This window comes from Phacochoerus africanus, chromosome 2, assembly GCF_016906955.1.
Source record: "Phacochoerus africanus isolate WHEZ1 chromosome 2, ROS_Pafr_v1, whole genome shotgun sequence".
Lineage (NCBI taxonomy): Eukaryota > Metazoa > Chordata > Mammalia > Artiodactyla > Suidae > Phacochoerus > Phacochoerus africanus.
Window position 1 is genome coordinate 6939435 of NC_062545.1, and position 13143 is coordinate 6952577.

The 13143-nt window shown below is 46.1% G+C and overlaps 1 protein-coding gene across 7 annotated transcripts in view; it reads right to left on the bottom strand.

The window, feature by feature from the left end:
• Positions 1-13143, bottom strand: part of MAP3K4 (mitogen-activated protein kinase kinase kinase 4) — a 106792-nt gene that overhangs the window by 22123 nt on the left and 71526 nt on the right. For all 7 annotated transcript variants that reach the window (XM_047769787.1, XM_047769790.1, XM_047769788.1 and 4 more), the window contains exons 6-14: positions 12738-12895; positions 9101-9217; positions 7272-7371; positions 7090-7173; positions 4932-5198; positions 3473-3622; positions 1455-1616; positions 852-985; positions 570-648 (exon numbers count right to left, since the gene is read on the bottom strand). In XM_047769787.1, the coding sequence (XP_047625743.1) occupies positions 570-648; positions 852-985; positions 1455-1616; positions 3473-3622; positions 4932-5198; positions 7090-7173; positions 7272-7371; positions 9101-9217; positions 12738-12895 (1251 nt within the window). The remainder of the gene's footprint in view (positions 1-569; positions 649-851; positions 986-1454; positions 1617-3472; positions 3623-4931; positions 5199-7089; positions 7174-7271; positions 7372-9100; positions 9218-12737; positions 12896-13143) is intronic.

Sequence of the window (13143 nt, forward strand, 5' to 3'; positions counted from 1 at the left end):
TAGCTACCCTGTGCTCTTCATTAAGCTGCTAAAAAGCAACGGCACTTTATAAAATACTGAACTGACAAATATTTAGCAAGTGCTGGGCTGCACAAACAACTTCACACTGAATTAGTCAATGAACGATATTGTGATAAAAAGAACAGAGCACCGAATTCTTCCTGTGCTGTTAAGGGGGCATTTAACTTCTCAGCGTTATCTTTACGATTTTGCAAAAAACATTTAAGAGCCACTATTAAGTTAATAAAAAGGTAAAGAATCAGGAATAAAAAGTGATCAACTTATTTGGTTTTTTTTGGTGTTTCTGTTTTTTGGTTTTTTTTTTTTTTTTTGCTTTTTAGAGTCACAGGTGCAGCATATGGAAATTCCCAGGGAAGGGTTCGAATTGGAGCCACAGCTGCTGGCCTACACCACAGCTCATGGCAACGCCAGATACTTAACCCACTGAGCGAGGCCAGGGATCGAACCCACATCCTCCTGGATACTAGTCAGGTTCATTACCGCTGAGCCACGATGGTGACGCCAACTTATTTGTCTTTTAAGGAAAAACACTTTAGACTGTCTCATACCAAAAAGTCATCTTCTGGTAAAGCTGATATAAATGCAGGTTCAATGGCTTGCAGGAAGTCAAAGCCTTGAGTGGCCCACCTACAACATGGAAAAGTTCAACAGTGACAAAACAGTCAAGAAAATGCCGTAGCAGTTTTAGTCTATATGAGACTGAAACGTAATCTGACTGAAAACTACTATCGACGCCAAAACACGTCTTCTTGGTCTACACTTGCCTTGCCTTATGTTGAATAAGCTTACAGTGTGTTTTAAGACAAACAGATTCCCCACTTGGTCATTACCTGGGCCTCGTCCCTCTGCCGCTCTCACACTTAGTCAGCACATAATTCATCCATTTCCGGGCAAAGCTGATATACTTGTCTCCTATCTTCTGTCTAAATTCGCCGGACATCAAACGAACAACTTCTTTATGATACTGTAAGAAGATTTCATGTGCATCAAAACTAAGAAGAAAATGATCGGATTCCTAAACACTACAATTCCCTGTTTAAAATGTCGTTTTTCTAAAAAACAAAAAGCAAAAGCCAATGAAGTGTATAAATTCTAAAAGGAGTACGAAAAGTTATAAAGAATATCTTAGAATGCAACTTCACAAATGTTTCACTCAAGTTTAAATTAAGAACATACTTTTATGACATGAAGCATCTTTTAAGGCAAGTTTTTAAATATAAGGGGACAGCTGTTACACGAAACAAACACTGAGCAACTGTCGGACAGTTTCAAAGAAAATCACACTTCCGATGTCCAGCAGTGCTGTAAAATGCCCCTGCTGACTAAGCGGCGATCGCAATAATGAGATCGCAAGATCCCTAGTACTTTTTGTTGAGTAAGTTATAAAGCAATTGCAAAACGGTACTCTGTTTTTTCTCTTGTGCTGTACCTACCTCGAACCCAAAGTTGTACCCCTGAGTCATGGCTTCTCGGTAGTACTGCTGCAACGTAGCAGATTCCGATTCATCCACTTCGGCATCAAAGTCTGAAGTGAACATGTGGTCCACTCGGTCAATGGCATCACTTATTCTGTTGCAAAGCTCTAATGCATCATTCTAAAGAATCCCAAACCAGAATTAATCCACAATGAAACAAACCATACAACACTAACTGTATCTTAGAGGAAGATTTCTTTCATGATCACATAGACACTGACCACTGCAATATATTTCAGCCATACTTATTTTGGTTATTCAAAAGCCATGACCAAAAACAGAAAAAAAATTGTCGTATTTTCATTTTCGCTTGTATCAGGTATTTTTAAAATCAAGAGGAAAACAATCTATTCAAAATATAACACCTAGGGAGTTCCCTGGTGGCCTAGTGGTTAAGAATCTGGTGCTGTCACTGCTATGGCTCAGGTCCAATCCCAGCCAAGAAACTTCTGCATGCTGCAGGCATGGCCGAAATTAATTAATTAATTAAAAACATAATACCTAACTACGAGGGAGTCTTTGACTAGATGCTTTACGGCCACGATATTTTTGCATATAAACCACCAGTTGTCTTCTCCCCTCAGTGGTCGCTCAAGTGTAAGTACGGTCGCAATGCCACCGAGTGAATTAACGATGTATTTCCCAATGACCTCACGATGTTATTAGCAAGCCACAACGTCCTTCTTAGCCTCCTGCTACGCTCCAGCTCATGGTTTCTCAAAGAGGGCCAAGTCTACCCCCCCAGGGGGCAGCAATATCTAGAGATCTTTTTGGTTGTCCGAATCGGGGTGGCATCTCCTGCAGAGCCCAGAGATGCGGCTAGACGTCTTATAACACACAGGACAGCTCCCCAAAAGAAAGCATTCCCGACTGACCCCAAATGTCAACTGCATGGAGGCTGAGAAACCCTGCCCCAAATCTCTCAACAGCCTGATTTCTGCCCCCTACCTTCCGCTGTGTAGACCAAGATTCCACCAAATCAGACTGTCTGATATCATGTGAAGGTTGCCAGAACCCTGATCCATGGACGCCAAAGCCCGAGCGCTCCCCTCACTAGTCCCTTCCCAACATGCGTCTTTCGAATCCTCCCACGCCGAAGGCCCCCTCGGTGGCGATTCCCAGATGCTACTAGGAGGAAACCCCTCCCTCCTCTGTACTTTGGTGGGCAGGTCACGTCCCTAAGGCTATAAATTCCTTCAGCTCAATAATAACCAATATCGCCTTTGATTCTGCACTCTCCAGATCCACTGACTCAAACCAAAAGAAAAAACAAAAGTGCCCGGCCCTGGGATTAGAGCGGGAGGACAGCCTGTAGGAGAGGACGATTACAGATAAACAAGACACGTCAGACTGACAGATACACCCAATGCTTATCAAACCACTTGTCATTTCAAGCAGTCCTTCCTCCGCAGGAAGTCAAGCCCTAATGTGGCTGAGAAGACCTATCTGAGGGCCTGGGGGAAAGTGCGGAGGAGCCCAAGACTGATGAACAGGGGACCACAGGGAAGGCGCGAGAACCGGAAACAGAGGGGAGAGCAGGCGAGGCTCTGGCCTGTCGGGAACTCGGAAGGCCTTTCGGCCTGTCTGTCTGCGATCGGCTCTCTCTGTTACAAGGAATCTGACTGGTCATCTGTCAGATGAGAGAATAAATCTTTTAAAATTACATATGATTGACTTAAGGTACCTCCAGCAAATACTGGTAGTTACTAAAGGAGAAATGAACTTGGATTAGGAATGAAAACACCTAAAGCCCAACACTAACCAACCACGTGACCATTCCCAATTCTAACGGTGCACAGTTCCGGGAAGGATCTGGGAAACGTCCCGTGCAGACCGGGGAAGGGGGACGTGGGCGAGAGCGGGGAGGCTGACGTAAGAGCTCAGCTCCCTGGAGGGACACTCAATTATAACACACTGATTCTCCTCTCACTGTACTCCGTGTAAATACAGCTAACGCAGGGCTGACGGTGAAATACCTTCAGCTGCTGCAAAGCTTTGGCGATGATGGGCTGGCTGGACGTCTGCTCCTGGCGTAGAGTCATGAGTCCTTCAATGGACTGCTGGAAAGCTTTTCTCTGGATGATGAGATGGGCAGACTGCATGACGACGAGTAAAAGATTATCCACCTGGAAGGAAGACCAAGCATAGGGCTTCACCACGGACCGGTTACAGACTTCCGCTCCAGTTCAACCCCTGATCCCCAAACAGCACCAACCTCAGGGCCCCCAGGCCGGCAACCACCTGCTCTGAGTGCAGCTGTCAAGTGAAGCTGCTTCACAGAGCAACACACGGCAGTGGGCAGGGATCTAAGGCTCCGGCTCAAGGTCAAGAATCCCATGGGCGCCGTGGGTGCCCCATCTTTGACGTGTCCCAGGACTCCAAGTAATCCACACTCCTGGTACGGCGTGTGTATGTTCGTGTTTGTGTACGTGCGTGTGGGCTGAAGCAGCGTGTAAAGATGGAAAATGCAGGAATAGCAGTGGGATGAAATGAAGAGCCTTGTATGGAACAGTTAGAAATCAGGAGTTGATTAATTCTAAGGGAAGGTCACTGTAGCGCTCTGAGGAGACCTGTGATGAGATGTATGAATTGTAAGGATGATTCTGGAAGCACCAAAACAGAATACAGAATGGGAGGAAGGGAAGGTGGGACACTGCAGTGGTCCAAGAAAGGGGTGAAAAGGCCTGACCGGGGGGCCTTCCTAAACGGCCCTGGGGAGGCAGAGAAAGGGGGCATCTCCCGGAAGTGCTTCCGGCTGCTGAGGCCAGTGGCGAGAGGGGAGGAAGCGAAACTGATATGACCTGTCACCTTCCAGGTCAGACAAGCGAGTGGACAGGGCACAGTCGCTGAGATGGGGAATGCAGGAGGAAAGCGGACCTGTAGGGCTGGGGGACAGTCGGCCGGTGTGTCCAGCTCTCATGAGACTGGGTCTGTGGTGCACGTGTGCAGAGCACCACTGTTCCAGAACACAGAGCCCAGGAGGAGGCCCATGTCTGAATGACTGAGGTACATAAACTGTCATAGCATCCCCGTTTGCCGGGCCGTGCAGCCCCGACTACAAAAACGAAAACAAAGCAGCCAGTAACGCAGAGTCCTTGGAGACCCGGGACTTCTGGAACCACAAATGAAATGAGAAGGATGATTCCTTTCTTTTTTCCATGGGTAGTTAGATCCAACTACACACATGGCTCAAGGAAGGAAAGAGACAAAATACTTCAAACAGTTCGGTATAATTTAACATACTTAAAGAGGGTGAAAGAACATTTTAGTACAAGCCATGCTACAAAACTATCAAAACAGTCAGGTCTATTTTGGGGAAGTAGATATCTGAGACTACTAAACCAATCATTCGTGAGCTACTAATAATTCACTTTTCCCGAAAGTATTTTAAATAAGCAACACTGTTTCAAGGCGGGAGCCGGGAGTGAGACGCACCTGCATGCTTCGCAAGGTATCAACAGTCTCCACCTGAGGCACAATTTTGACAGGCTGTGCCTCCCACGTGGTCCAGCTGTCATCTGAATCCTGAGCACGGTCACTATGTTTGGTGAGAAGTAGATAGGCGTCAATTAGCACGTCATCTGACTCTTTGGAGCAGTCCTTCCCTGCGGCTGCATTGAGTAACTGCAAAATTATACTCTTCTCCTCGGCCAGGGTGTCCGGAACAAACACCTGCAGGTTTTCTAAGCCAGGAATCTGTACCTGGAAAAGAAACAATCCAAAATCTTGAATTAAGGAGCATCATATGCTATAGAAATGTTATTTAAAAAAAAAAACAACAAAACTAGAAAAAGACGAGGGGGTTTGGGGGAGGAGCTGTGGGAAAGGCAGAGGACTGCTTCCGGGACCCCTTGGACGCCCAGCTCTGAGGAGGCGCAGTGCCTGAGCTGAGACGGCGCAGTGCACCGGCATAACCCAGCACAGCCTCCCGGGTACGTTCGCTCATCTCTAGGTTACTCATGACACCAGGTACAATGGGTGCTACGTGAATAGCTGAGAGTACAGTGTAAAGTCTATGTAAACGGCTGCCAGTTTTTTTCCTAAATATTTTCCACCCGCAGTTGGTGGAATCCGAGGCTGTGAAACCAGAGAACCGTAACTCAGGTCAGTGCGAGTGGAGGAGGGAGAGTGTCCACATCCCGGGGCGAGGCTCTGTCAAGGGTCTCCGCTAACACAGCATCCTCCGATTTATTTTCAACAACAAAGACATGACTCATCAAGGGAAGAATGACAGCCTGAAACAACCTCAATCAGTGCTACTTTGCAAAGGAGTTTTTATGCAAAGCTGCTCCCACAGGGCAACGCCCTGCAGTGGGCACTGGTGGTTAGGTCCTCAGCACGAGGAGCAGCGGCCCAGGGGACTGTGCTTCAGGATGCCTTCGAAAGAGAAAGTCCCCTAACTCAGTAAAAAGACAAAAAATTTGAATACAAATCTACTAGTTATTCTTGGCAGAAGCATTGCAAGAAGAGCCTTTGAAAGATCGCTTTAACAACGGGTACCTGCGCGACTACGCTGCACACGTCACACATAAACGCAGGCTTAGGATACAATTCCCAGGAACAACATCACACCCAGATTCTCAAAGTCCTAATAAACTCAAACAACTTCAATGACAGCAGAGACGGTGACTCAAAAAGTGGCTCTGGTGACAGCCAAGACACTGAGATCAAAGAGTCACGGAGAAAGTGTGAACAGGGCATCCACATTGTGCCTCAGCGAGTTAAGAACCCGACAGAGAGTCTGAGAAGATGCAGCGTCTCCCTGGCCTCGCTCACTGGGTTAAAGATCTGGCACTGCCACAAGCTGAGGCACAGGTCACAGATGTGGTTCGGATCCTGTGATGCTGTAGCTGTGGTGTAGGCCGGCAGCTGCAGCTCCAACCAACCCCTAGCCTGGGATTTCCATACGCCGCAGGGGCAGCTGTAAAGAGGAAAAGGAAAAAAGAAAGGGAACTGTTCCAGGCAATGTGAGGGTGAAAACCAAAACATTATTTAAAAGCAACATTTTCGGGAGGGAGTGGGATGGATGGGCAATGGGATCCTACTGTACAGCACAAGGAACTGTGTGTGACTGGGTCGCTCTGCTGTACAACAGAACTTGAAGAAACACTGTAAATCGACTATGATAATAATAAAAAGTAAATAAAATTTAAAAATATTACTTTATATACATTATTTTAAATACGTCTGTAACTAAGCAATATGAATAAATACTTCGGGTTTTTCATCTGCATTCTTGTTTTTCTGTGTGTGTATCTGTCTTTTCTAGGGCCGCACCTGCCTACACCACAGCTCACGGCAACGCCAGATCCTTAACCCACTGAGCGAGGCCAGGGATCGAACCCGCAACCTCATGGTTCCTAGTTGGATTCGTTTCTGCTGCGCCACGATGGGAACTCCTCGTCCACATTCTTAAAATAAGTTAATAAGTATGAAATACCTTGTTTTTCTAATTATTCCATTGGGAAATTATGGGACAGTCTTACAGGGGGTCTGCACAGCCTAAAATACTTATTAGACCTTTAAGAAAAAGCTTGCCTGTTTTAGAGCAAATTAAGAAAGGCAACATAGCTACGGCCCATTAAACACTTACCTTAACGTACTGTTTTGATTTCAGGACAGCCAAAAGGTCTCTAACTGGGGCTGAAAGTATGAACTCTGCAGCGATTTCCAGGTCCTAGGATCAGTTACAGAGAAACTTCTTTAGGGTTAGCTTTTTAAAAAATAAGAGAAAAATAAGAAAAAAATAATAATCAATAAGGATTGCCAACTCACCTTTCTCAACATCTTAGCAAACCCAAGTGCTTTGGAGGCTCTTTCTCTAGCCTCATGAAAGAGCTCCTTCAGTGCTCGGCTGATCTCTATAACAGACCTCCTGCACACCGATGGAAATCCAGTTAGAATTCGTTACGGTATACCAGAAATATAAACAATAAACATGAAGCAAATTCCAAATTCCATTAATAAAGACTGAAGATTTTAGAAGCAAGCAATTACTGGGAATATATTTGAAATATTTGGAAGTTTGCTCTCCACAGCTTTCTAGAAAGTACCTGTATTTGTTAAATAAGTAGAGCATATACTTAAGAACAGCATGTTCAATTCTCTAGATTTCGTTAGGATAATTCTTGGAGTTTGAAATAAATTCTTGACTCCTAGCTCATACTCTTAACTCCAAACAAATATACACAGCAGTGAGCTGCGGAGTTTTTAACCACTGGCTCCCTCCACACATACTGTCTGGGGTGGTGTTTGCCAATTTTCATGCTGTAAATACTCCCAGCACAGCTGTCTTCAGTCAGCCCGTGGGACACCACTGAGCTGCCACCTGGGAAGGGGTGTGCAGGGGACCCCCCTGGAGCCGGGACACATTAGCCCTACACGTCTCTGCACTGCAGGGTTTACGTCCCCCTAGTACACAGTCAGTGCACTGTGCGAACCACCCTTCAGCTCACACCGTCTTAATTCTTGAATTCTGTTTATTTTGGGGTTTGCTCTTGTTGTTGTTTTGTCTTTTTGTCTTTTTAGGGCTGCACCCACAGCATATGGAGGTTCCCAGGCTAGGTGTCCAATCAGAGCTGTAGCCTCCGGCTGTGAATCGGAGATCACAGCCACAGCAACGTGGGATCCGAGCCGCGTCTGCAACCTACACCACAGCTCATGGCAATGCCGGATCCTTAACCTACTGAGCAAGGCCAGGGATCGAACCCGAAACCTCATGGTTCCTAGTCGGATTCGTTAACCACTGAGCCACGACGGGAACTCCTCTCCTGTTTATTTTGAATCTACCATGTTAGGTTCAAAAACTGCAAGACTTTCTACAAACGGATGCAATCCATCTCTCGGCTCTTCGGTATTTTCCCAGGTGAGAATCTATGGGGTAACCTCTTTATTCCTAGCATAAAGCCATCCCAGTATTCTGAAACCCGAAATGTGTTTTTCATCAAATCTTGGACGGTGAGACAAAACAACTCTAGAGAAGTTAGTTCCACCCCAGCACTTCCTAATGTTGAATCACAGGCTGTTGCTGGTAACTGGCCACAAACAGCTACACAACTCACATACACGCCACCCAAACAGCACTTTCACTTGGTTCAACCTATATGCTATCTGCATAGAACTGGAAGAAACGCAATAGACGAGCACGCCATAGTTTTGTGTACTTAAACTTGAAGTTCAACAGAAGGGATAAACCATGCACAGAAACAGTAACAATGCACCAGACACCGGTGAAGCGCATTCACGTCGACCACCATGGAGGCTTTGAAGGACAGAAACAATCGTTTAATTAAAGACATTCCGACCATGTGAATGACGCCCACCCCACTCCCTTTCAGTCAACTGAAACTACATGTCCTCTAAGGACGTTATTTTCATTGGGTGAAAGAGATTTTAAGTTCACCTTCAAAAAGAAAATTTCACATAAAACCGTAACTAAGAGATCACATGAAAAGACAATATAGTAATAAATAAATCCCTTTAGATCCACGACCCGAATTCAAGTCCAACATGACTGGCTTTCAACAAGGCTCCTTTCAGGTTCATTACCAAGAATAAAAGTACGTGAAATAAGAAACAAGAGCGGAAAGAAAACGCAACTCCACCTTATTTCATCTGAAGCACTGCTATCATCAGCACTGGTCCAAAATTCTGCACAGCTCTCCTGTAAGCCAAATTCTAGAAAACTTCCTGTAGATTTCAGCAGCATTCCTGCAATGTCGCTAAGGGAACAAAAACAACAAAAGTAAACCAGGGAAGAAACATTGTCCTCATTCGTTCTAATTCTTGAATGAGAAGCTAAAAGATTCAGCTATTGTTTCAACAGTTTAAAAATGACAGGGAGAATTTTCTTTTAATATAAACTCATGATTAATGTGAAAAAAATAAACCAAAAAAATCTCAATTACAGTGTGTACCTACCTTTGTTCTACTACCAGTTATTCATTATAAGCCTTAAAATCTTAAATGACATACTTACAGCTATGTAATTACAATACAAATGTCATTTTCACCTTCAATGTTCCAAATGGTATAAAAGAGCCTCAAGCACACATCCACAGCAAAATGTGTTTTAACCGCTTAACAAGCTAGATGACAGTGTAAGCAACAAAGTGAATTCCTTAAATGCAATTATTTTAGAAAACTGTTCTTACACTAAGCTTTCATAGTCAACAAACATAAACTGCTCTCATCAGTTGATGCTTCTAAGCATACAATCTAAATACCAGGGTTAAAATGTAAACCCACACATATAAAATAAATGTAAATGAGTGTAGTGAAAATTCAACAGCAGCTTATTGACCTCGCTGACGAAAAGGCCCTTCTAACCTGGTGACAGAGGGCAGGTGAGTCCACAAGCAACATCAGAGGGGGCAGAAAGAGAGTGCCAGGGGAGCTGGCGGAGGGGAAGGTGCGGGTTCGACGGGCCTGCAGGCGACGCAGAGCTCTCTGTCGCAAGGAGAAGGAGTGTAGGAAGAGCATGGGGAGGGACGGAGAGTCCAGCAGGAACAATAAATACGGTCAAAGGGCTTGAAGGTGTGTTAGGCAAGAAGGGGGAGGAAAAAGAACAACAAACCCGGCAACGTGAAAAGAGCAGAGGAGCGGGAGGGTATGACCAGGAGGCACACCGGGCCACGCTGTGGAAGGCCGGAGGTGTGTGACCGTGAGGTCCTCCTTTTCCAGGCAGAGGGTAGGCTTTACGAGCAACCGAGGAGGAAAATGTCCTGATGAGAAACATGCTTTTAAGAGCAGCAGCAGGACACAAGCATAGCCAGGATGAGTGTGTTCAACAAGCTTCCGTATCTGTTAGAGTGAGAAGCGCTGAGCAAAACAGATTAAATCCCTCCAGTGAATGGAGAGACAAAAAAAAGAATAAGATAAAAAAATAGAATTTCAGATATTGATAAGTGCTATGGAGAGAAATAAAATAAAAAGAAAGCTAAGGTGTACTTGCAGGCCAGATTTTATTTGTTTTTGATTTTTTTGGAAGTTCCCAGGCTAGGGGTCGAAGCAAAGCTACAGCTGCCGGCTTATACCATTGCCACAGCAACGCAGGATCCAAGCCACATCTGTGACCAACACCACAGCTCATAGCAATGCCGGATCCTTAACCCACTGAGCGAGGCCAGGGATCAAACCGGTGTCCTTGTGGTTACTGGTCAGATTTGTTTCCGCTGCACTACGACATGAACTCCCTGCAGGCCAGATTTTAATTTTAAGTATGGAGAAGATAACGCCTGGCCAAAGACCGACAGGAAGTGGGGGATGAGTCATGGAGATAACTGGGCAAAGAGCAGTCGGAGTAGGGGGGCCAGCAAGTGCAGAGGGCCTGAGGCGGGAGCAGGCCCAGACTGTGAAAGACAGGAAGGAGGCCACTGTGGCTGCAGAGAAAGCACAGAAGAGCCTAGGAGGAGATGAGAACAAAGCCTTAATGACACATCAGCTGCAGAGGCCTCATGGGCCATGGTTCAGGGGCACGCAGCATCACCTGGATAAGGAGGAGAGCCACTGGTGCATCTGGAGCAGAGGAAAGGATGGCCTGATGGACGAAGAGGACCACTCTGAGGATGAGCTACCGAGGATGGAGGGCAGAAGCAGAGACAGCTCTTCTAGGAAGAGTGGAAATGGGGAGTGGGGAGCAGAGGTCAATTCTGGATGTATCCTAAAGGGACAGCCAAACGGAATCGGGTAGCGTGTGAGAGAAAGGAGTCCGGGTTAACTCCAACACTGAGGAAACCTGGGGGCAACAGCCAAGGAAGCAGAACACAGCACCAACACAACAAACACACAGAACTGGAATAGTGCAGGTGGGCAGTCCCACAGCAGAAGCAAGGAAAAAGCTCTGCAGCTTCTCAGAACACAGAACATGACAAGGAAGGCCAGAGACTGCACCCGCTGGAATCTGAAGGACAGATGACAGATAAAGACAAAAAGACCGACAGGAGGAAATGAGCACACAAAGAAACTATATAACAAGAATTGGTAGGGAAATGAAAGAGTAACTTTTTAAAAAAATTTCTTAAACAAAGCTTGACAGCCTGAGAACAGAGAATGAAAACAGAAGATGAGGCAAAGTATAACAATGAAAAATTAAGAGGGGAAGGGATGCTGAAAATGGCAGCAAACACATTTTTTCATGAGGCTGACAGTGAGAACCTATGTGATTAGGAAAACCAGACAGATTGGGGACCCGGGCCTGATCACAGACCAGATAAGTTCTGAGACAAAAGCAAGTTCACCACTTACTCAAAAGCGAGAGGATGACATAAAAAGAACGGGTGGTTAAGGCAGAAAAGTGAACACAAGATTCTGAGAGACCGAGCATGGAACGAAGGCCAGGGAGTTGAGGACGAATTTCTGAAGTTAGACAAGAACTCCGTACAAGCAGCAGTCCCAAAGAGCACACACAAAGGGAGGGAAGGAAACATGAGCTGGGTATAAAAGACCTCATAAAAAGAAAACAAAGAAATAAAACGGCTTGAGGCAGCAAGTGAGAGAAGGCAGCACCAAAGGACAGCAGCTGAGTCAAGAGCCCAGGAGGGGCCTGGTCCTCAGTCAGTCAGAGGGGGGCAGCCCCCAGCAAAAACCCCTGAGATGCATTCAACAGACAGGCGCCTGTGCTCGAGAAGACAGACTGACCTCCCAGAACAGACCAGGGAGCATTCCATTGACCCTCAGGGTTTTCCTCTATTTGCATTTCAACTCTTTTGCCATCTACAAATACCCCGATCATAAAGAGAGGCGATGGCGAGCAGTACATTCCCAAACCAGGATCAGGGAAGACACACACTTAAGTTTCAGAAGCGCCCACCAAGACTGACGCGAAGGCCACAGGCCCAGGTGCCAGGGGTCTTGAATTCTCCGAGTGAAAACCACCAAGAGGGTGCATTCTAAGGCAGGACTGCTGTTTGGGGCAGACTATGTTTGTCTGGGGGGCTGTCCTGTGCACTGCAGCATGTTCAGCTGCAGTGTCCCTGGCCTCTACTCAACAGACAGCTGCAGGCCACCCGTTAGTACAGTCAGAAGTGTCTCCAGACACTGCCATGTGTCCCCGGGGAAGTCACTGCTGGTCGAGAACCGCTGCTCCAAGGAGAACAAAACTGGGGAGAGGGGCGCACGACGATAGGAGGGACTGTCACTTTCGTGTAACTGAACATTCAAACATACACAAGAGAACTGGTGAGCAGACAGGAGTACAGGTGGAAAGGAAGGCAGGCATGCTCGGGGCAAGAGGAGGCCTACCAGAAAAGCTTGCCAGCCTGTGCTTCTCCTCCCCGGATGTAGTGGGTTATTTCTTTGGTGAAATTCCATTCCTCTTCTAGCAGATTTTTTAAACTATGGGATGCTTGAGGTAATTGCTGTAGCATTTGGATCCAGCTTCTCATGTAATCAAAATATACCTTAAAATACAGAAATGTAAAAGGAGACATTTGAGAACAGAGTTCAGCAACGCACATCTTTCAGCTCTGTTAACACGAAGGCTACAGATCAGAAGGGCAAGGGTAAGAGGGGCCGCTGAGCAGGAAACTCTGAGAGCAGCAAGATTCACCATCGCCGTTAACTTAGATCGTGTAACTCAACGCCTCAGCAATTGAACACATACATATTCATAATCCCTGCAAGTTACTAAGGAAAGAACAACAATGTC